General features: G+C 42.7%; 1 protein-coding gene across 4 annotated transcripts in view; it reads right to left on the bottom strand.

Annotated features, from left to right (window-relative positions):
* The window catches only part of STARD13 (StAR related lipid transfer domain containing 13), a 248496-nt gene that overhangs the window by 13370 nt on the left and 207230 nt on the right, over positions 1-27896 (bottom strand). For all 4 annotated transcript variants that reach the window (XM_008952226.5, XM_008952225.5, XM_003826871.6 and 1 more), the window contains 5 exons: positions 26836-26899; positions 13469-14829; positions 11900-12073; positions 10606-10765; positions 1425-1623 (listed from right to left, as the gene is read on the bottom strand). In XM_008952226.5, the coding sequence (XP_008950474.4) occupies positions 1425-1623; positions 10606-10765; positions 11900-12073; positions 13469-14829; positions 26836-26899 (1958 nt within the window). The remainder of the gene's footprint in view (positions 1-1424; positions 1624-10605; positions 10766-11899; positions 12074-13468; positions 14830-26835; positions 26900-27896) is intronic.

The following is a 27896-nucleotide window of genomic DNA, read 5'->3' on the forward strand; positions in this document are numbered from 1 at the left end:
AAGAACTGATTAAATGTAAAGACTCATATCTGATACTTCCAAACCATAAGGGAGACTTAATTGAAAAATGTAGTTCAACCTCTCACAGCAACAACATCAAGAACTCCCTGTTTGGGCTCTAGCAACTTGTACCACTAACTTAACTTAAACTTACTTTGAAAAACTAATATTTACTTAGTGGGTTGCCACCTTAATCTGTTTTCACAAGTGGTTCTGATTACAATCCTTTCTGAGTTTGCAGTATCATGGACTCCTTAAACACATTTTATACAGAATTCTCTATAGCATGCGTATTCTTCAAATTGGATCAAGTCCATGTCAAGGTCCATTTCAGGCATATTTTGCTGAAAACTCAAAACTCAAAGCCCATGGGCCAAATGGCTTTTTTTCCCCCATGAATTGGGATCTGGATTATCAAAATAATTCATAATGTTAACATTGTCATATCTAGCAAAGAGTCACGTGTTTAATTTCATTCTTTTTTTTCTGAGATGGAGTCTCGCTCTGTCACCCAGGCCGGAGTGCAGTGGTGCAATCTCCACTCACTGCAACCTCCGCCTCCTGGGTTCAAGTGATTCTCCTGCCTCAGCCTCCTGAGTAGCTGGGATTTCAGGCACCCGCCACCATGCCTGGCTAATTTTTGTATCTTTTAGTAGAGATGGGGTTTCACCATGTTGGCCAGGCTGGTCTTGAACTCCTGACCTCAGACAATCCAACCACCTCCACCTCCCAAAGTCCTGGGATTACAGGCGTGAGCCACCATGCCCAGCCCACGTGTTTATTTCTAATACCCCCATTGCAACCACTTATAGTAGGATATGCTTCTTAATCAACAATTGTTATTTTCAGGGATTATTTTAATTATACAGGCTTTGCTGAGAACTTAACATTATTAAAAAACATCCAAGTGAAATATAAATAAGTTTATTTAAGCTTAAGACTTGATTTGGTTTGCTTACTTTTCACCAGTGAAGATACTTTGTGCTAAAATACATTTGTTTTTATTTCCTGTCATTTTAATTCATGTCACTTTGAATTTCCTATATCCCAAAGAAATGCTTACTTTTTTAAAAAATTAAATAAGTTTTAATAAATACCTATATATAAAACAACTTCTATTGTGTCCCTTTTTCATTTAAAATTTTTGTAAATGTATTGAAAGTTTGTTTTAGATCGTACGCAAAACTCTTTTGAGAAGGAATATTTTGATGTCAAAAAGGTATTTTCAAATGCATAAAAAAATGACCTGTGGATTTCCATATCAAACTTTGAGCAAAAGTTACTTCCGTAGAGGAGAGCAGGATTATATACATCTTTATGGATTGATGTATTATTCGTATAATTAAAACTCAATCTATAGGGAATTATTTTCATTAAAGTGGAAGGATGCCCACGAGAACACCAATCTCATTATTTCCACTTACACTGATAGATATGGAGAAAGGTCTCACTGAGCTTGTTGGTGAAAAGAGGCTCAGGGAGGTCCCGGAAGAACTGTTTCACCATATCCGCCACATCATAAGCAGACTGGTCTTCATAGTTGACGTTCTCAGGGAAGTTTTCATTCATTTGGCGTAGGGCATGGATTCGAGACTTCACTCCTGACTTGCGAAAAAGACCCACCTGAAACAAAGCCATAGGGATGTGTCAGCCAGGCCACACTTGGTTGTGAGGAGGAGGAGGAAGCATGGGACGGGAACTGGATGAGCTGGAATTGCCTCCCAATTAGTACATGCTGAACTACTAGTATAGCTACTTTAGGCAGTACCCGAACACTGTCTTCCTCTCCTATGAAATGAAGATAAGAATAAAACCTCACCTCACAGGATTACTGTGGAGAGTAAGTGAGGAATTAGATGTGCATGTGCTTTGCGACCTGTTACATCTTATCACACTGCAGATGTTATTATTATTTTATTCATTTATTCAACAAGCAGTGATTAAGTAACCACTGTGTATCAGGCATGCTTAGAGTTCCTAGGTGTCATTAGTGAGCAGAACAGATAAAATTCCCTGCCCTTTAGGGTTTACATTGCCATGGGGATTTTGAGAACGTCTGGTCAATGGGAGGTTTGGTGAAAACAATGTGGGTGGTGGATGAAAGAATCCCAGATAAACAGCCATATCCAGTGCCCCTGCAGGGGAGAGTTTTGTGGGGAATATGTTCATGAAACAGACTAATATCATAAGTACATATTTTGATTTAAGGGATTTATTTACTTTTTCTTCTTTGGAATTCTTGGCACTTACTTTTCTACCTGTTTGTTTTTATGCAGTAAGCTATGGCTCTAGTGAGAATGATTCCTGGGTGGCTTTTTTTTCAGACCTCAAGATATTGTCATATCATGCCTTTTTCATCTTAGAGCCTAGACTCCTCCCCTACTTGATGAATAAATGGAGCATTAAGGCATCAAGGACAGAGTGGCCCTAATGAGAGTGAGTGAGGCAGAGCAGAGCCCGGCAAGAATGAAGATCCTGCAATGGTGGGGCAGGTTAAGCTCTAGGCCCTCTAGAGGAACTTTCTGTGCTGGACTTAGCCACTATCTAAAAAGGAACTGAACTTTTCTGGGCACCCTGGCTTATAGTGAAATAATATGTCTGCTATTTTTTAAATGCCTACAGGGAGTTGATTTGCTTCAACCCTCAATTTCCACAGCTCTCATTCCCCAGTGGCTCATGGGTTGGCCCACTTCTGCAAAGCAAGGTAGAACCTTCCTGAGTGGCTGGTCAGGTAGACAGTGGCCACTAGTGTCAGCCACTGCTCTTCCCCCCTATACCTGGAGGAAAGCCTAATACAGGTCGTCTTACTGATCGCTCTGTGTGCCAGGCCGGCCTCCACCCAAGTTCGGGTATGTGACAAAGGCTTTCCTGATTGCTGCAACAAATGGAGAGCAGTCCTCATTCTTTTAAATTGTGGTAACAGCAGGCGAAGGATTCCAAGCCATTAGAGCATACTCAGGTTTTTGTACATGTCAGCCGAATGGATCACAGGGAAAATTATACACTGCTATTTTTTGTGGCCATAAAAACAGAATTCTTAGTAATATTTCTTTGCATTCCATGGTTTATCGCTCTAATCCCACACATCAGGATATTCAGGCTGATAATATTGTCACTTAAAATATGAGTTACTTTCTTTTTTATTCTTAAAGTTTGGAATGTCTAGAAAATGCACAGTTTTGCCATACTTAGATGATTCGCCACAAAGAATCCAGACAATATTTATCTTCCTTCAACTGGCAACAACTCCAAATTTCATCAAAGGGCATGGAAAGAAAGCATGTACTGTCAAAAGAGAAAAAAATTCAAGATGTCAGGTGAGTGATTATTGGGGTGAGATCCGTCTCCGATTTGTTTACATCTTCTGCTTTTCTGATTTTGGAAGGAGGCCCAGGACTGTGCACACCACAGGGCTGGCTGTGCTGTATGAGAGTTCTCATAATCGAGATGCCCTGAAGGTAAATACTTCAGTGTGACTCACAAATATTTATCCTCATATGAGCAGGTATTATTCCATTTGAGAAGAATTCCTACTTTTTTAACAGCAGAGAAATATTGATCAGGATCTACAAAAAGAATAAAGCAGACAGTGTTTCTGTTTAAATTGTCGGGCACGTTCCTCTTTTGTCCACCGTGTCTTGCGGGCTGTTTCTGGGCACACAGTCATGTGCGTGCACACACACATTCCAGAGATGCTATCTTTGTATTGTTTGGTTTCCAAATTTTTTTCTCGTTTCAGCAAATATTGTTATTTTAATTATTTTAGACATGTCTGCAGCTCTCCAGCTGTGGGCTCTGAGCTGCTTGTTCTGACTGAGATCTTAGGATGTCCAGAGGGTTGTCAGGGATTTATTTGTGCTGCCTCAAAGTCTGACAATAACCTTCCTGCCCTGGCCTTGTCTTCTAGGGGACATGGGAAATATAGACGTATATATATATTTTGGTTTCTGTGGATTTTTGTTGGAAGTACAGCAGGAAAATTTTCTTTCATAAACCTAATAAAGAAAAGGTGGTCTCAAATCAGATTCCAGTTATAGTAGCTGAAGATGGCAAAAGGGAAAGATGGAAAGAACCTCTCTTCAAAGCTATTGATGAACTGATGATTGAGCTAACCCTGGAACCATTCTATTTCCTGACTTTTTTTTTTTTTTGAGACGGAGTCTTGCTCTGTCACCCAGGCTGTAGTGCAGTGGCACATTCAAGTGATTCTCCTGCCTCAGCCTACTAAGTAGCTGGGATTACAGGCGCCTGCCACCACTTCCAGCTACTTTTTACATTTTTTAGCAGAGACAGGATTTCGCCACATTGGCCAGGCTGGTCTTGAACTCCTGACCTCAAGTGATCCACCCACCTTGGCCTCCCAAAGTGCTGGCATTACAGGTGTGAGCCACCATGGCTGGCCTATTTCCTGACTTTTTGTTGGTGTTTTGTGAGACCATGAATTTCCTGTCATTTAAGCCATTTTGGGATGGGGCTTCTAGTGGTTGCTGTGGAAAGCCACTGGGCACAGTGAGTAGAAGATGGTCTTTCTAAGGCACAGAGAGATCCTGAGACCAGAAGAAGAGCTTCCCCTTTCGATCCTCATAGAAAAACACGGTGACGGCAATGAGTGGTTTCCAATAATCATTTCTTCTTCAGAAAGTTTTGGCTGAGCACGGTGGCTCATGCCTGTAATCCCAGCACTTTGGGAGGCCGAGGTGGTTGGATTGTCTGAGGTCAGGAGTTTGAGACAAGCCTGGCCAACATGGCAAAACCTCGTCTCTACTAAAAAATACAAAAATTAGCCAGGCGTGGTGGTGGGTGCCTGTAATCCCAGCTACTTGGAAGGCTGAGGTGGGAGAATCTCTTGAACCTGGGAGGCAGAGGTTGCAGTGAGCTGAGATTGTGCCACTGCACTCTAGCCTGGGCAACAGAGCCAGACTCCATCTCAAAAAAAAAAAAAAAAAGTTTCCAAAGCAAGGATTTGATCTGAATTTTTGACAAGAGATAGTTTTCCACATAAAAAATGGAGAACCGAAGAAACCCGTTGTTCATCCTTTTTTATTTTTTTTTTGAGACAGAGTCTCACTCTGTCTACCAGGGCTGGAGTGCAGTGGCATGATCTCAGCTCACCACAACCTCCATCTCCTGGATTCAAGTGATTCTTCCGCCACAGCCTCCCAAGTAGCTAGGATTACAGGTGTGCACCACCATGCCCAGCTAATTTTTTTTTTTGAGACAAAGTCTCGCTCTTATCCCCCAGGTTGGAGTGCGATGGCATGATCTCAGCTCACTGCAACCTCTGCCTCCTGGATTCAAGCAATTCTCCTGCCTCAGCCCCCTGAGTAGCTGGGATTACAGGCACCCGCAACCATGCCCAGCTAACTTTTGTATTTTTAGTAGTGACAGGGTTTTACCATGTTGGCCATGCTGGTCTAGAACTCCTGACCTCAGGTGATTCACCAGCTTCGGCCTCCCAAAGTACTGGGATTACAGGCGTGAGCCACTGCGCCCAGCCTAATTTTTGTATTTTTAGCAGAGATGGTGTTTCACCATGTTGGCCAGGCTGGCCTTGAACTCCTGACCTCAAGTGATCTGCCCGCCTCGGCCTCCCAAAGTGTTGGGATTTTAAGTGTGAGCCACCATACCTGCCCTGTTGCTCATCCTTCTGATCACAGTGGATGGGCAGGCAACAGCCCCAGCTCCCTCAGCTTCATTATGAGGAAGATCCCAGGAGGGCATAATGTTTTTCCTTCACTTTTGTGTCTGTCACCCATGGACAGGCAGCCTGGGCCGTCACACAGGGTCTCACACACTTAGTTTAATGCTCTGCTGTCTTGGTTTTGAAATTCTCAATGATTTATGAACAAGCGATCCCACATTTTCTCTTTTCACTGGTCCCACAAATGGCATAACAGGTCCTGCTGTCATCTACTGTTAAAGCTCAGCCCAGCCACCCTCTTGAGAAAGGGGAGAATGGCCATCAGCAATGCAGAGTTCATTTTATAAGCATCTCTCTTGTATGTGATCTCTCATTTCCTTTTGAAGATAAAAGGTGAGTGATGAGTGTCCCCTTGGTCTAGTTTTCCTGTCTTCTCTCTGTTGTCTTTCACCTAAAAACCTAGCTATGAAAAAGCAAGGACTCAGCTGGGCACAGTGGCTCATGCCTGTAATCCCAGCACTTAGGGAGGCCGAGGCGGGTGGATCACCTGAGGTCAGGAGTTCGAGACCAGCCTGGCCAACATGGTGAAACTCTATCTCTATTAAAAATACAAAAATTAGCTGGGTATGGTGGTGCGTGCCTGTAAATCCCAGCTACTCAGGAGGCTGAGGCAGAAGAATCACTTGAACCCAGGAGGCGGAGGTTGCAGTGAGCTGAGATCGTGCCACTGGGTGACAGAGCAAGACTCCAAGACTCCATCTCAAAAAAAAAAAAAAAAAAAAAAAAAAAAGCAAGGACTCAAGGATAATTTCACTGGATAGCCCCAGAGCACTGCTCACTTTATCTGAGGCAGGCAACAGGAAAAGTGACAAACAGCCAGCGGGGCCAGGGACACTTGTACTGAGTACTAAGAGTCTTCCCAGCATGATTAGGCTTTTAAAACTTACTGCTCTATTAGGAGGAGAGGCTGAGCATGAGTGGTGCATTAGAATTCAAATTCCATCTGAATAATATTAAATCTCCCTCTTGGCATCCTGTTTATGCTAATCTTTTTTGGGACTTAATGATGTTTATCAGGACTTCCATTTCCTCTTCTTTAGAAATGTGCTCAGCTAATGAAGGAAGGTTGGTTTTCTTGAGAAAGAAAGATTCATAAGAAGAGTATGCAGCAGATTCTTATTCTGAGCATTGCAGGTTCAGCCTCTCACTGCGGTGACTTCATATTCATCAGGAATAGGTATAATCTATTCTGTGCACAGTTGATTTAGGGCAGAAATAAAAGCTCAGACAACAAAGCAAGGCTCCTCTCACACACTACTATGTCTGAATACAAATGGTTCATAATTGAAGGCTAAACTTCCTCATCTCAACCACAACCAGCTGCAAGGGCAAACATGGACACTCTGTTGCATCATATAGAAACTGCTGGGCATGCGGGAGTGTGGAAGGCAAAAGGCTGGCAATGTTTCAGGCTCTGTGGGGCAGGGTCAACTGCAATGAGTGCTTATATGCGAGGCGAGTGTTTAGCACGGGGAGAAGGGCCCATCGCACTGCAGGAAGCCTTCTCCCTGAGACTCGGCGCAATGCCTTGGGAGAGTATGGGGTGGTACTTCCTATTAAAATGTGGCATAGAAGGGGGTTATTTGCGGATGTTCTCGTCTTCTGCAGCTTTGAGGCTGAGATCTCAAGGCCTTGGGCAGACTGGAATCTTTTCAATTCCACGGAAGTGCTGTTGGCGAAGAAAGAACATTCGTTTGGTGTTGCTCTCCTTGCTTTTCACTCTTTCCCCCTCGCCTTTCTGATTGATTCGCTTTTACTAGCTCTTGCTTGCTCTGAAATCTCCGGAAAAGCCAGGTTTTGATTCCTTATGCTTCTCTAGTTCTCCCCTTTTCCTTCCTATTACCACCTTCCTTTTTCACAGGAGCCAGAGAGGTGGTCTCTGTGTGCTTCCCACACCACATTGACAAGGAAAGGGAGGGACATTCCAAGGCTGGAAGCCCTGTCAGGACTGGGTGCATTATAAGGTGGTGACTGACTGTGGTGAAAGTCCCTTCGATGTCCTACGGATTCTCCCATGTGACTGACGCAAGAGATGCGTGGCTCTATTCATTTTAATTACATTTAGAATCAGTATTTATATCTTGAAATGAGTCTTCTTCCTCCAAGCCTTTGCCGGCACACTGTTTTTCATCTTGGCATTCTCCCGGATTTAAAAAATTGACCTGAGATGGACACAGGGGTGGAAGAGGTTTTGGTGCCCTGTGTCTTTCTCTCTACTGGTAAGACTTTTGCTTCTAAAGAGAGACTGGCCCCAGTAACTGCAATGATATTGGCACTGCAGATTATTCAGAAGCTACGGGGAGCAGGAATGGTTTATAGCCTACACTAAAGACTCAGCACTGAATGGAATAGTGGAATTACATTTCATTTATTTATACCCACTCTTGTTCAAGAAAGAATTTAAGGGGACTTACAGTAATCTATAAAATATAATAAGATACAATTCAATTAAAGATAAAAGATAAGAAAATTACAGCAAAAGGAAAATAAAGACAGAAAAGGGTGGATGAAACTAGGAATAAGGTTGACGCATAAAATTAATGCCAAAAAATTACATAGATTTACTACTACAGACAGAACACATATTTGGCTCCAGGCTTTCTAGCAGGCAATACAGTGAGGAAAACACACCCAAATGAATGAGTTCGGTGTCCATAGAATTAAAAAACAGGCCAGTTATCCAAAAGAAACACAATGCTTTCAGATGCTGCAGCCGGAGAAGAAAGTTTTTTCTCCCCTTCTCACAGAAAGCACACTACATGACTTAACGACCAACATCGACTACAAAATCTTGACACTGAATTAATTCATCAATGAGTTGTATAGGGCCACTCCTCAATGCTAGAGATGGCATCACCCCAAAGTCCATGGGGGAAAAGCCATTATAATAAGCAGCCGCAGAGTGCAGTGGTTAGGAACTTGGACTCTGGAGTTAGATTTGCAAGCAAGTGTTGGCTCCACCATAGTGAACCGGGGATAACACCATTCAAGGGTGGATGTGTGATTAAATGAGGCAATTAATGCAGAACACATAATACAATTGCTTGAAACATGCCAGGCAGTCAAGAGAGGTTATTTTTATTGAACTAGTGACATAGATAGGTTGCACTTCCTTTAGGCATTCATGAACACTGTTTTCTCTTAATGGAGCTTTTGCTGATAAGCATTAGCTGGCCATGCTTTTGGAGCAAAATATTCTCTGTGCTTGGTAAAGGGCAAAGCCAAAGTCTCTAAGAGCGCCAAGAGGGAGGTGAGTTTGATACGTACCCTTACAGAAACTGAGATGCTTGGAAAAACATGTGTCTTAACAAAATACAATCTTGGGTCTGTACCCACAAACCAACAACAAACGTACAATTGATGCCACAAAGTTCTATGCCAAATGACATGGTTGCAATACTTTTAGCATTGGAATAGAGACTAGAGTGGGCTTCCCCAAATATTCACCAAATCCCACCTCCCTAAAAACTTTTCTCAGTAAAACACCTTTAGGACATTAACTTTGAATAATGTGTATTCTTAGTAAAACCTCTAAGATTAAAAAAAAATTAAAATGTTTGCTTAAGTAACGAGATTCATTGGCTGACTCTATTGGGATGTGATTCACAAGTCAATTCATGCTGGGGCATCTGTCAAAGAAGAGAACCCTAGAAAAGTAGCCTGTCACCCTTATTTCTGGGGAATAAGAGGCAAGCTATTAAGGCCATTTCTCAAAACTAAACAGCCATCATCACAACAATGACAGCAGCCATCCCACCCTCCGCGTGACATCCAAATATGGAAAAATGTTATGTGCAGATTCTCTAAATTAAAAGTGAGGAGGGACAAAGGGGAACACACATTCAGTTCAGTCAAAGACAACTTTAAATGAAGAAGTTACTGCTATTTTTCTGTACTGAAAATTGATTTCTGGTTCACCAAGAGACCAGCCTGATTCTAAGTGTGGTCTCAGTATTGGGGTCTCTACGAGCATCACTAGCCAGCTCATTCCTGCCCACTGAGCCCAAGGACCAGGATAAATCAATAAAAAGTACAAATAATCTTAGGTTGGTACAGATTCTCTGCAAGGCATCAAAAAGTATGATGAACAGAGACTATTACAGAATAGCTGCCTGGAAATATACCCACTATTCAGGGCTGCAATTTATCAATTAAGAACACAACTTTTATTTTGGACAGAATGTCTAAGAAGCTAATGGGTGTGAATTTGGAGGAGCAAAGCCTTTGTTTTGTAAAGTACAGGACGGACAGCACTCTGGATTTAATCATAGTCCACCATTATGGTGGGCCCCAAAAGTCTCGGAGGCAGAAAATCTCTGAATATTTTGTTTAGCTTCAACGTTGAATCAACTCTATAAAATGAAGGGATATTTGACTTAGCTGATACTTTTGTTCATATTTTACTTGCACATTTTTAAAAGATGTAAATAAATCTTTCTTTGGTTTAAGTTTTCCTGGTCATGATGCTGCTTCAAAGGAAAAAAAAAAGAATTAATAAAAGGAGGCATGAAAAGCCTAATTCTTTTTCAAAAATAATAGGGATAAAAGAACAGTGTGAACTCAATGGTGGCACTGAAATAATAGTTACAAAGGAAATGCAGTACAGTACATAGCTTAACTCTAGTTTTTAGGGATTGCAAATTAGACATCCCAGGAACAAACTGTTAACGTCAACTTTCCCCAGTCACTCCAGGTCATCATTTAAGTTGCCAATGAGGAAACATCCTCAAATAGGACATGTCTTGTTCAAATTAAATATTGCTACATAAAGGTCACAATGCTTTTTATTTTTGGTGAGGCATGTCTTGCCTGATATTGGGCAGATCTGACTCAGTCTGACATCCCATCAATCCAATCCCATGGTTGGGGGTGGTGGGGCAGCAGCGGGGGGGTTACAGCCCTACCTGATCGAGGCAGTTGCTGCGTAGATATCTCAGTGCTTGCTGAATACTTTGAGGCAGGGGCTGTCCCGTTCTTTGGACGTGGACTATGAGAGGAACGCCAAAGACAGCCTTGTCTTTGTAGTCGGGAACTTTCATCCTCTTCATGAACTTTGGAACTGACCTAGAATTTACAGAAACCAGGTCATGCAAGCCTCCTGGGTCACACCGTGGGGTGAGGCTCTGGAAGCAAGCATGAGGGAAGCCAAGCTTTTGTTGGAATACCCAACAGATGCGGGGTGAATTCAACATTCTCTCTGCATTAATCACAGGACACTGCTGTGCTCTGTGTGGCCCTTGCCTGCTTGCTATCTCTAGCTACTAAACAGCATGAGTCATGTTCCCAGAATGTATTTGTAGCTCTGTTTTCGGGTCAAGTGGACAACTTTCCAATTTAACTGTGATAGACTTATTTCTCAAGTGCTGAACACTTAAAAGTCCCCAACAAAACAAAACAAATTAAAAATTACAAGAGGAAGAAGAAATCTGGCTGGGGTTGGAGGAAAAGGAAGGGAGAAAAGAAGAACAATATTTCTTGGCTCTATCTTACTTTTCTAGAGCCAGTTGTAGTTTTCAAAGAACATTTTAATACACAAGCATATATTGATTTGACCATGAATTTATAACCTTCTAAAATATTTTATAAAAGTACCATTGATTTTTTTAATATGTATAATATAAAACATAGAACAATTACTGACACATTTTGTATTTTTTCAAATCCACCAAATCATCTACAATAGGTCCACATTCAAGTTCTAACATATGCTTCTGTCAATTCCTTATTACAAGGTTTACTGCATATTCTTGTTTTTATTTGCCAATGAAATAAAAGCAGAAATGTATTTGAAGAATTAAATGCTCTTTGAATGAATCAATGCTCTAAGTGGTAAGCTTTGCATCAGGCCAGAAGGTACAAGTGACAGCTGTTTCTGTGCAAACTGCCAGGATTATTTTATGGCAAGTTTATTTTTATTTCCTCTGTTCACAATTAATCACCCTTTACTTGTCTCTTTTTCCTTTCTTGGAGCCTGACTGCCTTCCCTGGAAACCAACTGAGAACTACAAATAGAGCAATGTTTCCTGTAGGGTCCATTGCATCGAGGCTACGGCAGAGCTCATGCCTTATGTCCAGGAGATCATCAGTGAAGGCAATGAATGGGTTTTTCAGATATCACAAAGTAAACGTGGAAGCTTCTGCAATCACACACTTAGCTCTAGAGCCAAGGATCCCCTCCTAGGTGAATGTGCTACGCACCATGTCCAGCCGTGCTTGTTGGACATGGAGTGCTTCTCCATGATGGCCGTGAGGCGGAGCAGTGAGAAGCGCTGGAGCAGGCTCAGCTGGCTGGCCGTCTGGCTGCTGATGTGGGGCGATGCTGGGGCCGGCCGGGGCTGGTGCGACAGCTGGAAACTGTTCCATCGGAGTCGCCTTTACCAGAGAGACCATCAGAGAAGCCAGTCACAAAGTGGACTTGGTAGCGGGAAACACCGGACATCACCAAGGTACACGCAGCTAATCAAGATAGCATCCGAGCAAAGAAAATCGCAAAGCAAATGGAACAGAAGACACAAGTGTGCAGAACAAACATAGGACATGATTTTTCCAAGTCAGATAAATCTGGAAAAAGTCTTATTATCCATTTTATTAGGGAGTTTAAATAAGTGATAGAGGAAATATTATGTTTGTTTATTCCAAATTTGTTCCCAAGGTGTTGAGAGCAGCTGAGACAGTGTGTGTGTGAGTGAGTGTGTGTGTGTGAGAGAGAGAGAGAGAGAGAGAGAGAAACAGAGGGAGAGAGAGAAACGGAAAGAGAGGAAAGAGACGGAGACAGGGAGATATAGACAGAAGCAGAGAGAGCAGAGAGATAGAAAAGAGAGAGACAGATGTAGATGGAGAGATGGAGAGATGAGACAAAAAGAGATACAGAGGCAGAGGATGGAGAGACAGACAGAGACAGAAAGATATAGACAGAGACAGAGCAAGAGACAGAGAGACAGAGAGAGGGAAGACAGAGATAGAGCAATATAGACAGAGGACAGACAGAGGTAGAGCGATAAAGACAAAGAGAGAAAGAGAGAGAGATACAGACAGGGAGCAAGAAACAGAGAGAGAGAGAGGGAGAGAGCTGTCGAATGTCTAGGGCTGTAGAAAATTTTCTCATTGTCTTCCACGTGTCTACACTCTATATCTTGCTCAGTATTGAGATGGAGCCCAAAGATGAGAGGTACAGAGGTGACACATCACTGAACCCCAAGACACACCCTTGCCTCAACCAGAAACCCAGCAGCACAGGGCCATTTTTCTATGGTGCTTCTGAAACGGTCTTTGTAGGTCAGCTTTTATGTACTTTGTAATTGGCACTTTAAAGCAAAAACAAACTTGCAGAGTACACATCTTAGGCCTCAGAAATTTCTTATAGGAGCAAAAAAAGTGTAAAATTTGGGGAAGAGACATTTTGATGAACGCATCACAGGAAGGTCAGGGGAAGAGTCGGTGCCTAGGAACTGGATATTGGTTATCCAGGATTCCCTGCCTATGGTGCCCAGTATAACGCTTTGCACATAAGAAGCTCAAAATATTTTTGGATAAAACTAGGAACAAAATAAAGGATAAGCACAAATAAATATGAGTTCACATGGATTCAATCACCATGATACCTGTACAGAAGTCATACTTCTGTTCAAATAATTCCTAATCACATACATCACTTAGAACAGAGTCAGGCATTTAGTAAGTACTCTGTGTATGTTTGTTAAAGAAATAAACAGAACACAATTACTATGAAATGGATGAAAAATCATTTCACAAATGCATGCCACCTACCTGTTTGGCCTGGTCAGAGAGGCCCCTACACCAGAATCCCTCCTGTCTCTGACCCCAGGAGGCTCAGATTCATTAAGAGATGTTACATCTCTTTCCACATCACTGGGTGTCGTCCGACCTTCTGAGACAGAGTTACCTTCAAAATCTAAGGTGATCTGATTAGGAGATGGAAAGGTGGATAAGCCAGGTGCCCCAACCAACGTATCATGAATTTGCAGTTCAGGCAAGACATCTTTGGACCAGTCATCGACTACCTCTTGGAGCCCATTGACATGCTGCAGAATGTCATCCAAGTGAGGGAAAAGGTCATCTTTCTCCAAGTCCAAAAGATCTCCTGTGCTGGCATACAGATGGGAGCCAGGGACATTGTCATAGATACTGACTCGGCTGGCTCTGTGGCAGGACGCCATGAGCCGGGGCTCCCTGGCACCAGGGACCTGCTCTCTGCCCAGGGAGATGCTACCGGTCCTCCAGTTAACCCCATTGCTACTATCTGTGGGAGAGAGGCTTTCAATAGAAAGTGCCTTGGGGAATGTTCCTGGTTTGTGATCCTTGGGAATATGCACCACCAAATTCTCTTGGGAGTGAAACTCATGCATACGGCTTTGGTCCCCTGCATCCGGCAGTGCTGTCCCCGCCAGCACATCTAGGTCCTCCAAGTACATGCCCCCGCGCTTGTTGGCCTCGTGGCACTTGCGTTCCTTCAGGCAGGGCGTGCTCACCCCGCTGCTGCTGTGCTCCGACGGGCTGCTCTCGCCACTCGACTTGCCAGAGCATGGGAGCCCTTTTCTGCAGGCAGGTGGCGGCGAATTCTGGAGATCTCCATTTGGTATTTGGATGCACTGCATAGCCTTAAAGGACTCTGGCTCCTGCTGCAACACGGGCCCACTGATCACCAGGCCACCTGTCCGCCCGGACCCCTTATGCCTCCCGTGGGCTCCCTTCCCTCGGAGTGTTTCCATGCGTTTCAAAAATGATTTGGCCCTAGCCCTCGTGGGCTTCTCATTCTTGGGGTGGAAGGGGTGGTTGAGGACATCTCTGGGGGGCTGTGGGAGGCTGCTGCTGATGAGTGGGGCATCCAGCATGACCGGGTTGTCTGTACAGCACTGGCCCGGCTGGCTGCGACTGTCGCTGCCTCCACTGCTTTCGCTGTGAATGGAGCAGACCTCAGGCTCGCTCAGGTCTGTGAGGACGCTCTCACTGCTGGTCGTGTTCCTCATCCCCGTGCCTCCCGGTGACCCATTTCTGTCTCCTCGAGGGAGCAGCGTGTAGAGGTCGTCCACACGAGACCACCTGCGACTGGTTCTTTGGAAAGTCCATTTGTTGCTGATACAAAGATCTTCCTCATCGGAGTCGTCACCCTGCAGAGCACCAAGGAAAATGCTCATTAGCAGACAGCGTGGCTGAAGCAGGAACTCTGGGTGCTCTGAGGGCAGCCCTGTGTGGTCCTCCACCTCCCTCCCCTCTGTCCTCCCATGCACAGGTGTGAGCTTCTTGGGCACCTCTAAGCTGTCCTTCTACCACTTGCACTGTCTTGTACATACCCTTCCTCCCAGTGGCCAGAGGACCCTTCTCAACTTGCCAAGCTTTCTTCCTTCCCATTTCCAAAGAGGTTTTGAATGCCTCCTTCCTTCCTCTCTAAGAAGTTTTCCCTGACTGATTATAAAGAGGGTATAATTACATCAGACTAGACGGTCTAAATATAAAGCACCTGCAGTCTTCTTTTTCACAAAGGAACTCAACTCTGCCATAAAAGGCACTTACTTCTTTCCAGAAACCTCTTCACTGAGCCCCGGGGACCAGATTTCCAGCTTGCCCCATCTGAATCTCAGCTTCAGTATATCTCAAAGCTAACACTCCTTATTTTAGTCCCCTGCACTTGATTCTTATCGTGTATTCCCTGGATAAGGTAACAGCAAAATGAACCACTGAATTTCTTTAAGTAGAGATGAGGGAGCCATTCTGGAGATCGCTATTTGTGATCCAATCTGGCTACTCTGCATGAGCGTCTTTTTCTGTGGAATCAACTCCGAGTCAGAATGCTGTTGGCAGGACGCACACCTCTGTGTGGCTGCAGTGGGTCCCCGCGGCTTGGCACTGTCTTACACTCTGCGCCTCACACATTGACTCTAGGTGTCTGCTTTCTGCCTGAATTTGCAGCCCCTGAGAGGGGAGCATCTGCATTCCCTGAGGCCAGAGATGGCCTGGTTTAGCTTTGCATAACATTGGGCCCAGCGCAGACCTTGACCTAGAGCATATCATTTCCTTCTGAAATAAACTGAATCATCGGATCCTGCTTCATCCTCACCAAGCACATCACCAAGACCTAATTCTGAACTGATTTTCAAATCTGTTCCCTCATTCGTAATTTCACTCTCATTCTCTTAGTGTAGGCCTTGCCACCTCTCTCTGGATCTGTTACAGTAAAAATGTGGGAGAAACCTTGTCTCCAGCATCTTCCCCATCTAAATAGCTTTCCACAGTGTAGTCCAAATCGAATCATATGATTTTTTTTTTCAGCTTAGAAGCCTTCTGCTTGAGAGCCTCCACTCTCAGTTGTTACAGGTAAAGTCATCAAGAGCCGGGCCTGCTACAGTGAGCCGTGATGGCACCACTGCACCCCAGCCGCAGCAACAAAGTGAGACACTATCTCAAAAAAATAAAAAAGAGCAAGACCTGTGTTTCTCTGTTTCATTATTCATATAAACATATTTATTCATATGTATAGCCTGTCCAATGCCAAGGACATAATAATTGCTTATTTTTTGTGAATTGAATTAAATTTATTTTACTCTACTTGGGTGTTCAGTTTTAAGACCTGGTTCCAAGTGTCAGTGATACCAGTTAAGAGCTAGGTGACTGTCCACAGTCTACTTACCCCCTCTAAAGTAAGTTTCTGCCACTTATAAGATTGAAGCAGGTCTTGCCTCATAGGTTTGCTGAAGAGAATAAAGAAGGTAGTGCATTCAGCAGTCCCTCACTGAGGGGTATTTGCTTATTTGTATCTTTCAATGTTTGTTCAATTGCCTACTAATCTTTTTATGTATCTAGCTTCCACTTTAACTCCCTTTAACCTTGCAGTGTGTTGTTTTTAAGGAAACCTAAGCGGATGCACAGTTAATCATTGTGGGGATCCTCCTATTCTTGTTTATTCCTTCAAAATCTAGTTTCCGTGTAGGTTTGACTAAGTGACAAACTTGAACATTCAAGTTTAAAGTGAAAGCAAGTACAAAGCCAGGTACAGAAAAGAATTCTATGGCTTAGAAGTCAGGTGCGGTGGCTGATATGGTTTGGTTGTGTTCCCACCAAAATCTAATCTTGAATATTGTAGCTCCCATAATTCCCATGTTTTGATGTGTTATGGGAGGGACCCGGTGGGAGATAATTGAATCGTGGGGGTGGTTCCCCCATACTGTTCTTTTGGTAGTGAGTAAGTCTCATGAGAGCTGATGGTTTTATAAGGGGAAACCCCTTTTGCTTGGCTCTCTTTCTCTCTTGTCTGCCGCCATGTAAGATATACCTTTTGCCTTCCACCATGATTGTGAGGCCTGCTTACATGAAACTGTGAGTCCATTAAACCTCTTTTTACTTATAAATAACCCAGTCTCAGGTATGTCTTTATCAGCAGCGTGAAAAATGGACTAATACAGTGGCTCACGCCTGTAATCTCAGCTACTTGGGAGTCTGAGGTGGAAGGGTCTTTTGAGTCTAGGAGTTTGAGTCCAGCCTGGGGAACATATCAAGTCCCTGTCTCTTAAAAAAAGGAAACAAAAAGAAACAAAAAAGAATCCTACAGCTTGAGATCACAGTGAAAAATGAGTCTGAGTTTTAAAAAAGTTGTATAAAGCTCTGATGAAAGAGTTTAGAAAGTTGTAATTGTACAAGTGGAAAAAGGGCAAGACTCCAGAATGATGACTCAAAATATACTTTCCTACTAGTACTTTCTACTCCCTCTTTTCCTGTGATTGATATAATGAAAACTAACATATGAGGGTCATTTATACACAAGGTGCCATGATAGGCTGAACGTTGAACTTATTGGATTTTTGTATTGCATTTTAGGAAGCTAGTGAGAAGTTGATATTAAATAAGGACTATGAAAAAGCCCTTTTAGCAGACAGTTTTTGAGAAGACAAAAAAAAAAAGGATATGACTTTAAAGAAAATATAGATATTTTAAAACAGAAACTACAACATTTAGTGTTGGCTCCAACTACCTCTCTCAAAACTGGTTATGATGCCAGCACACCACATACTAGTTGGATAGGGACTCCTTTATTTAGGTTAAGAACACATGCCAAGCTGGGCACTGTGGCCTGGGAAGGGAAAGCCTGGCCCTGTCTGCTGGTCTCTAAGAGCTTATTATACTCACTTTGGCCAACAGGAAGATATTTACAGCCCAACTAAGGCATGTGAAAAAGTGGCAAACTCCTGGGAAAAAAGGAAAACAGCTCAGGGAAATTTTGCAGTATTTAGGTTGTTTGAACCAAAGCAAACAAACGAAAACCAAAGCAATAGAAAGCAAAATGCAACAGAGAAAAAAAACGACCAGTCTTCTTTGGCACCCTGTGCCTACAATGATCATGGTATGTTCCAAAGGGTATTGAAATGGTTGTGTCCGTTTCTTCCACTAATGATGGATATTTCAAACTATTTGATAGTGACACACAACAAAAAATGTATTTTCCATCACAACTTAGGGCATGCATACAGACTATACTAAAGCAAAAAAAAAAAAAGTTATGCTTAAGTAATTATCCTTGTTTGTTTGTATTCTGATACTTTTTAATCTAGTTTAGCCTATTTTATTTTTTTAAATGTTGTTTGTGATCCACCAAATTCACTTGACAACCTACCAAGGGGCCATGATCTGCAGTATGAAAAACACATTGCAGTAGAGTTTAAGGTTTTTTTTACGCACTTGGGACCCAGCAGAGCATCAGGCACATTTCAGACTCTCCAGTGGTATTTATGGAAGTGTACTGATTGTTTAAAAGAGATGATCAGATTTCATCTGTTTGATAATTTTTTGAGGTTAACAATGAATAGTTTGTGATTATTTAGAAATGTAAAATGGAAATCTCTAGGAGTCAGATGTGTTTATAAAGAAAAGGATACATCAAACTAACTTTATTCTCCTGTCTCAGAAACCATGGACGTACCAGGGACATGGAACATCAGAATTTCAGCAACACAACTGAAAATAGGTTCCCACGTTGTGGACAATATGACTAGCTAGATGCTACACAACGGGGTCCAATCTTTTGGCTTCCTTGGGCCATATTGGAATAAGAAGAATTGTCTTGGGCCACACATAAAACACACTAACACTAATGATAGCTGATGAGCTTTAAAAAATGGCCAAAAAAACTCATAATGTTTTAAGAAAGTTTATGAATTTGTGTTGGGGCACATCCAAAGCTGTCCTGGGCCACATATAGCCCGTGAGCCATGGGTTGGACAAGCTTGCTACGGAGAGTTTTGTCAGTAACTGGTTGAGTAACTCCTCTAAAGCGTGTGACTAAAAGACTGTAAATAACTGAAGGAAGCACGTCTCAAGGTTATGATCATTTTAAGAGTAACTTGAATGGGCCGGAACTCCTGTTTTTAAACTGTAAAGATGGTATTAGGCTATTTGCTAAGGGTTCTTTGAGACTCAGTTTTCTGAGTTAGAAAATGAAAACAATAATAACACATGTCTAGCATGATTTATCAACAGAACCAAATGGGACTATATGTGAAAATACCATATAAACCCTAAAGTGGTAGATGAAACTAGTTATTGTTGTTAGAGAATAGCAATATTGAGAAGTGTGTAGAGCTTAACAGAAGTGAAGGATGACCTGTTAATAAGATAAAATTTCATAAAAGTAAAATATAATGACTCTAACTTCAAAAATCAACTACAGGATGTGCAGGATAAAACGAACATAGTTCAACAGCCCTTCCTGCTATTAATAGACTTGAGAGTTCTGGCAGATGTAAGCTTAATGTGACTTAACCATGTAATATGGCTACTGAACAAAGACACCAACCTTAGGATGCATGACCAGAGCATAGATCCCAAGACTCAAAAGGTCAGTGCCCATTGCATTCTGCACTGGTCACATATATCAGGAACAATGGGTTCTTTCTAAGCGCTCCACATTTTAAGGGGTACATTTCTAGAGAAGAGTAATCAGAATGGCCAAGGATCTAAGAACCACAACCTCCTGGGGTGGACAATTGAAAGAACTAATAGCTTGATTTAGAAATGAGGAACTCTAGACAGTGCTACTCAGAGTGTGGTCAGGGGGCTGCCAGTCCCCAAACTTGCTCTTTAATGAGGTAGATACAGAAATTGAGAGTAAGAATTAAAACGATTTGTCACCATTTGAAAAGTCTGTGCTATCTGAGCTCACAATCAGTGGATTTATCTTACTGAACAGGGTAAAGACCAGTCTGGGTGTAGTCAAATTCAAACGGTGAGTCCTATGAGTGACAGCTGCATGGTACTGGTGTGTGGTCAATCTGATTTACAACAAGTGCCAATTCAAGGTTAGTTTGCTTACCATAAACCAAAGTGTATAATGCACAGAATCCACTGTTTCACAGGTAATTTACATTTATAACTTTATAATTATAAGAATTGGCTAGAGATGAAGAACTGAAGATGCATTTTGGAAATATAGCATCACTTACCTCATTTTGAATAAAAGGTGAATGGAATACCCTAAAGCAGTAAGTGAAAAGGAATACCCTAAACTTTTAACTTGCCTTAAAAAACCTTTCTTTACTGGTTTCCCTACGATGACTGGTACTCAAACAAAAGAATTTTAGATATACATGATTACCCATGAGTAACATTGTTATCAATCCCACTTAACTTAGATAACAAAGAAGAAACTTGTTGTCACATTAAAAATCTTATGGCCAGGCATAGGGGCTCACGCCTATAATCCCAGCACTTTGGAAGGCCGAGGCGAACGGATCACCTGAGATCAGAAGTTTGAGACCAGCCTGACCAACATGGTGAAACCCATCACTACTAAAAATACAGAAATTAGCCTGGTATGGTGGTGCATGCCTGTAGTCACAGCTACTCGGGAGGCTGAGGCAGGAGATCGCTTGAACCCCAGAGGCAGAGGTTGCAGTGAGCTGAGTTTGCGCCACTGCACTGTAGCCTGGGTGATGGAGTGAGACTCTACCTCAAAAAAAAATTATATATATCTTATACATTTGCAGTCAAAGTGTTTGTTCAAAGTGTGCATATAGGCGTTTAATTTGAGGGATTTCTCTTTTAAAGTAAACTTTTTGTTCAGTTATGACAGATGAACAACAAAAATGGTATCAGCACATTTGTGATTCTTTGTATTAATCACATATACGCACACTTTCAATAAAAATCTGAACAGTTTTTGTAATTCTTTTCTATTGATAGCAGCAGGAGGCAGTCAAATGCCTAGGCAAATAGGGGCAGCTTCCTGGTGAAACCCCACCCTCAAGCCAAAGACAGTTTGAAGGCTGAAAGTCAAGCTACAAATCCACAGACTGGATTGAGAACCTCTCTTCCCATTTGGCATGCTTTCCTCTGATTGATCCTCACCCTTCCTCTATTTTACATATACCTACCTTTCTCTAATTGGTTTTTTACACTGTCATGCCTACCTTTGATTGGTGTCTTTCTTTTAGCTTTTTTGCACACTCATAAACCAATCAGCAGGCACTCCCCCATTCTGAGCTTATAAAAGCCCAGACCCAGCCACACTAGGGGAGAAAACCACCCGACTTCAGGACCACCCTTGTATCCCCTCTCCACTGAGAGCTGCTGTGTCGCTCAACAAAAATTCTTCTCCACCCTCCTCACCCTTTAATTGTCAGTGTAACCTCATTCTTCTTTGATGCGGGACAAGAACCTGGGACCTACTGAACAGTGGGGTCAAAAGGGGTTGTAAGCTGCAGCCCTCCTTTTGCTGGCGCCAAGAAGCAGCAGCAGGGCTGGGTCAGCCAGGGAGCCACAGGCCACAGAGCAGGGTGACAGGAACAAAGAAGCAGGGGCCCCTGCCAGGCACAGAAGTTTCTGGCTGATGAAGTGGGGTTGAGAAAAATCCTGCATCATTATTTCCTGTTATATTTGTTTTGATTATATTTATCGGTACTCACCTTTGTGTCAGTTGAGCCTAACAATAAAACATTAAGCCTTGTATTTTCTATAATTTGTTAAAATTAATATTTCTAATAATTCATTTGTATTGAATTTTACAAAAGTATCTTAGTCTGTGGCAGACTGGAAAAAAATAAAATAAGAAAACCAGTCACTCACCACTGACAGTTGAGAAACTGTTCTAGATTGAGCAAAGGTCTGCAAGCATTTTCTGTATAGGGCCATATCATAAAAATTTTAGGTGTATGCACCATAAGGTCTCTCTCACCTACTCAGCTCTGCCATTGTTGTGAAATGAATGGGCGTAGCTATTGATCCAATAAAACTTTATTTATGAAAGCAGGAGCAGCAGTGTGCTGATTCCCTGTTCTGGAGGACAGAGCTAAAGGGCTTCTGAGTGAATGGGGAAATCCATATTCTGTGCTTCACCAGGGAAAAAAGCTAGGATCAGGTGGGCCAGTTTAGAAGGAATCGGCTCCTAGCTTATCATATGGAAGGCCTTTCTAGTCTGTAGAATAAAATAAATTGCCTTGCCATGTGAAGAGCTCGTCATGTTGAGAAGCTTATAATAAACAGTGGCTCAGCAAATTGTGAGGGAGAGGGATGCTCTAAGAAGCAAATCCTGCAGTGAGTGAGTGGGAGGTTGGAAAATAAGACCAAAGATCCTTCCAACTCAAATACCCTACAGTTTTAGGACATTCGCATGTAATTATTTGCAATTCAAGGCTGTTAATCCTCTCCAGCCAAGTGAATGATGGACTTTCTCTCATCTGACTGCTCTTTGGAGTTGCCAGGAGGTGTCTCATTTGGTGGGAGATGCGGGGGTGTGCAAGGGAGTGGGAAGTAGGGGTGGGGTGGGGGCCAGGCCCCTTGTCAACAGCTGCAGTGCCTCTGAAATGCTGACGGCATCCAGGCCAGGAGGTGCTGGCTGCAAGGTGGCAATTAGTCATGGTTTCTGTGTTGCTTTCCACCTTTGGTCATTATTTCAGAGAGCCTTATTAAAATCATAACTTCAACCAGAACCTTCTTTGGAAGCTGCTCTTTCTCTCTTGAGACATATTCCTAGGTAAGAGGAAAGGTAAGAGTCCCATGTGGATATGTGTCCTTCTCTTTCCTCATTTAATAAACAGCCTAATTGGAGTCTTCAGTCTCTGGCTTTTACTTTGAATAGAAGCTGAATCACATAAACACTTTAATCAGGGGATTTCAATGTCATCATGGAGCAAGCGCGAATTTTGTAGGTAATAATGAGGAAGAAACATTTTCCCGAGAAAAGCTACTTTGTGTGTGCCTTGGTGTTTTTAATTTAGATGAGTCTCCGCTGTTTGGCTTTTTTTTTTTCTCTAAAAATGAGAACATTCTTTACTGAAATTATATATTCCTCAGAGACAGATGCCAACCAGACATTCCATAAAGAAGGGCTTTTTTTTAAAAGATGGAATTTGGCCATATCTTTACACTGGAAACAGGAACCCACACGAATCCACAGCTGCAAAAGGCAACGCATCCATAGTCACATAGAAATTTAGACGTTAACTGGAGCTACGTGGCCGGGCCTGCCTGTTTGGAAGCAGGAATGGGCCGCTGGGAATGCCGCGGGAGTGGAGAGCCCGAGCCGCAGGCGGCAGAAGTGCTGGTGTCCTGTCTCCTGAAATGCTCTTGGCTGGGTTGTTAGTCTTCCAGTGAGGTGTGCAGCTAAGCTCGAGAATACTCCTCCACCTGACTCTTACAGAGGCAGGGAAGGTCATCTCGAATCCTTAAAGGGTCCCTTTTCTCTTTGCAAAACAGTTAGAAACTGTATTGTGGGAGGGTAGGGGTGTTGTCATTTCTCCCAGTGCTTTGGAAGTGGCATTTCATGTATAAGAAAGATGTATGGCTAACCAGGCATGAAAAAGCCTTCATCATCATCATCACCTACTTGTGGACTTTTCACATTCTTCCTTGTGTCAGCCCACCAAAATCTACAGGATTAAACACAATTGCCATGATGACAATAAATAAATTGTGGACTTTAGTACGGATGGCAAGAACCATGCCTCTTATAAAAACAATATACACAGTGAATTGAGTGTATTGCTGAGGAAACATGAGACCCTTGCAGGTCTCAGGCCAAGGGCTAGAGGCTCACCCAGACTCCAGCTTGTCTCTGAATATCTCTGAAAGGTGAGGAGGAGCAGTCCAGTGCCAGATTACCCGGATTCAAGTTCTGCCTCTGCTATTTCTGTGTGGCTATGGGCAAGTGCCAAGCCCTTCAATTTCTGCAACTGTGACATGGAGTTAAGGACAAGGAGTAGTGCCTGGCGGGGAGGAAGCCCTGTGTCAGCTTTTGCTATCCCTACAAACTGCTGAGCCAGCACCTGCAACCCTTTCATAGGTCCGGCAGTCCCAAGGCACAATGATTGTGACCCCAGACAGTTTAGCTACTTGGGGATGACTTTCTGCAGAATTAAATAAGTCTGGGATTCTGCAGATTGGAGGTGGGGATTCTATTTCTATTTCTTGGATGGCTTAACATGGGGACATACCTAGAGGAAATCCCGCTGCCTTATTTTTCTTCCAAATAAATAAATACTGAAGTTGGCTGAAGCTTTTCACGGGGTGCTCGATTCTCAAGTCTCCTTTTCTATTTGTGATCATTTGGCCTAGTCTTAGCTCCTATTCATTTTTTTTTCTATTTTTTCACAGTAAAATAAAGGATTAAATAAAGTCTATGGCTTGTGTAAGAGGAAGATCACAGAAACGGGTGTCACAACAGTGTCTCCTAAGTGGTTGCTTCAATCTGGCCATGGATTCTGGTCATTACTGAGATTCATAAGAAGGTGGAGACCACATGTCAGCATTATTTATTTGAAAATTCAGGCCATGACTCTCCAATTTACAATGTGAAAAGCAATATTTTATTCAAGTGCATGCATTCTGAGGCCTATAGCTAAGCAGGGGCTTTAAGGGTGTGTGCCACTAGATGCGATATAAAGACTACATTAAGGTCAGAATACCGAAGTGACCAATTTACAGAGGAGCTTTTGTGGAGGTAACGCACAAAGAGCCAAACAAATGTTATTCAAGCCCATCTCGCCTCTGGGTTTTGAAAAGCTGGTGACAGGGTAAAAATCCAATCACTCCACTGTGTGGAAACAACTCATGTCATTAGTTTCTTGGCATTTTCTTTTGTGATGCGGTGCAGCTAATGGTCGGTACAGGCAGCTGTATAGACCAGCCATTTGAGGACCCCCACTTTAGACACACAGGCATGGCTGTGTTCAGTTTAATAGGAACCATGTGTTCCAATCAAAACAACATCTGACCCTCATGCTTCAAATAGTATGTATGCTTCTCAAGGGGTCTATTCAGTCAGACAGCTGTTGGGAGGTTTATTCCCACATTTTTAATTTGTCTTTGGCCTGGACAAACTGCTCATGTTTTAATATTTCTCTGGATATTGTTTTTCACTGTTTTACCTCCTCAGCTTAAAGCTTTGGTTCCCAGCTCAAATCCCAAATTGTTTTTAAGGTGAGGTCCACCAAAATTCATTTGATCTTTTTTTTTTTTGGTGTTATTTTAGAGCAGAAATTCAGATTAAAGTTATTTTCAAAGATTAGGTTACTAAGGGGTAACTTAAAATCCTTTGGCTTTAATGATTTCTCTGTGTAGACCAGGATAAAAACACTTTCTTTTCTTTTCTTTTTTTTTTTTTTGAGGCGGAGTCTCTCTCTGTCAGGCTGGAGTGCAGTGGCACAACCTCAGCTCACTGCAACCTCCGCCTCCCGGGTTCAAGTGATTCTCCTGCCTCAGCCTCCCGATTAGCTGGGACTACAGGCGTGTGCCACCATGCCCAGCTAATTTTCGTATTTTTAGTAGAGACGGGTTTCACCATGTGGGTCAGGCTGGTCTCTAACTCCTGACCTCAGATGATCCACCTGTCTTGGGCTCCCAAAGTGCTGGGATTACAGGTGTGAGCCACCGCAACTGGCCAAGAACACTTTCTTTTGATTCAAAGATTTTTTCTCTGATCCTTCAAAATATATGGAGGCTTGAGTTGCTACGTAGTGGAGATGTTAAATGAAAAAAGTAGTTAAGGACCCTAATTCTGAATTTCCTAAAAAGAATCAATTCAGTGAAAAAGAGAGGCTGTACAGCACTTTGGCTAGGAGCCTTGGTTTTGGAATCAGACACCTCCGAGGTAGAAACCCTGCTCCGCCGCTAGCTGCAAGATCGTGGGCAATGACTTAGCCTGTTCAAGATTTACCTTCCTTATAGAGAAAACAGAGAAGCCTCATCTCAGCGGATTAAATGAGATAATGTGTGGTAAGTACATAATCTAGTTCCTAGAAAAGAGTACATATTCAATAAAGTACAGCTTTATTTCAAAACTCAAATCTCTAGTCTTATCCATAAAGAGGAAGCAGCACATGGCAAGTCCTGTGATGGGGAGGGAGCTTAGTGACTTTTCGGACTGAACCGAATTCCTTGTGGCTAGAGAAAAGTACACAGTGGGGAGAATGGTGAAAGATGAGCCAGAGTTCAGGATCTTGTCACACCGTCCCTGGGCCCCCTCATACATTATCAGCTGAATCTGCCTGATAGTGGGGGCATCTTGACACATGCATGAAGTAAAACACTACTGGAAAAAATGAGCCAGAAGACACTCGCCATGGACCCCCAGATCCTTTCTGAACTTTTAATCTACTCACTGCTGTGAAGCATTTGAGTCCAATAAGGGGTTGATATTTATAACGGACACTTCTGAAAGATCACCATAAAGCACCGAGATATTTTACATCTTTACGCAAACCCTCTAATAAAAAAAGAAAGCAAAATGAAATGGTAAAACAAATAGATTTCAGTCTTAGTTTATAATAGACTTATTTAGGTGGTTATGATGAAATGGGACATGGAGAATACACATGGATGGTCAGGCATTTCAAAATTTTGCTTAGGTTCACGTTGCTTTTTTGTTTTTGGAGACAGGGTGTCACTGTGTCACCCAGGCTGAAGTGCAGTGGCATGATCATGGCTCACTGCAGCCTCAATCTTCTGGGTTCAAGCAATGCCCCCAACTCAGCCTCTCGATAGCTGGGACTACAGGCACAAGCCACTGTGCCCAGCTAATTTATTATTATTATTTTTTTTGTAGACACAAGGGTCTCACTATGTTGCTCAGATTGGTCTCAAACTTCTGGCATTCACTGGCATAGCCACATTCTTATTAAGGTGTGGGCACCTACCTTTTTCCTTTGGAAGTTCACATCAAGTTTCATTGAGGCACACTTGTTCAACGTATTTAGTCGTCTAAAAGGAAAGAAAAATGTGATGATTACTTTCACTAATGAATTTAAATCTCTCCAGTTTGATAATTCTCCTTTATTTCCAGTAAAGTTGAAACTGCAGGAACAACCAATTATGTCCTAAGACAGTACTGCACCCACAGAAGGTATGCTATATAGTAGTTCCCATTTGTGCTCCAGCCTCCTGACCTGAGAGGACTCTACCACTAAGCCTACCAATCCCTGCCTTTTCCCTAATCTAAACCCAGCCCTTTTCTGGCTTCTCTTTCTACTGTTCTTGGAATCCATGGCCGATCATTTTAGCCATACTTTCACTATCTCCTCCAATCGTTTGCCACCTTGACCTTGCATCAAGTCTATCCCGTTAACCTCCAAATATGGATCAACACAACCGTGTATCTTCTCTCCTGATCTCAGGTGGTTGGGTATAGGTGGAAAATAACTCACATCACATTATACATGCTATAGGCTAACTATGCCGCTCCAAAACACATACGTTGAAGCCCTCCATTCACATATGTGAATGTCCAACGTGATTGATTTGGAGTAAAGAAGTGATTAAGGGTAAAGGGGTCACCAGGGAGGAGCTCTGATCCCAGAGGATTAGTGTCCTTGTAAGAAGAGATACCAGAGAGCTCCCTCTCTCTCTCTGCATGTGAGGACACAGTGAGAAGGCAGACATCTACAGGTCACAGGACCCTTACCAGGAGCCAAACCCTGCCAGCACCTTGATCTTGAACTTTCCAGCCTCCAGAACCGTGAGAAAATAAATTTCTGTTGTTTAAGCCACTCGGTCATGGTGTTCCATCATGGCAGCCTGTGCTAATAAGTACATTTTGATTTTCACCCTCAGCTGGACTCTCAAAGATGTTACCCAGCATTTCTTTCATTTTGTTGAGATTACAGGCATGAGCCACTGTGCCCAGCCCCTCTTTCTGACTTCTATCATCCATAGATTAGTTTTGCTTCTTCTTGGTCATTGTGTAAGTAGAATTATATAG

Source organism: Pan paniscus, chromosome 14 (assembly GCF_029289425.2).
Source record: "Pan paniscus chromosome 14, NHGRI_mPanPan1-v2.0_pri, whole genome shotgun sequence".
NCBI lineage: Eukaryota > Metazoa > Chordata > Mammalia > Primates > Hominidae > Pan > Pan paniscus.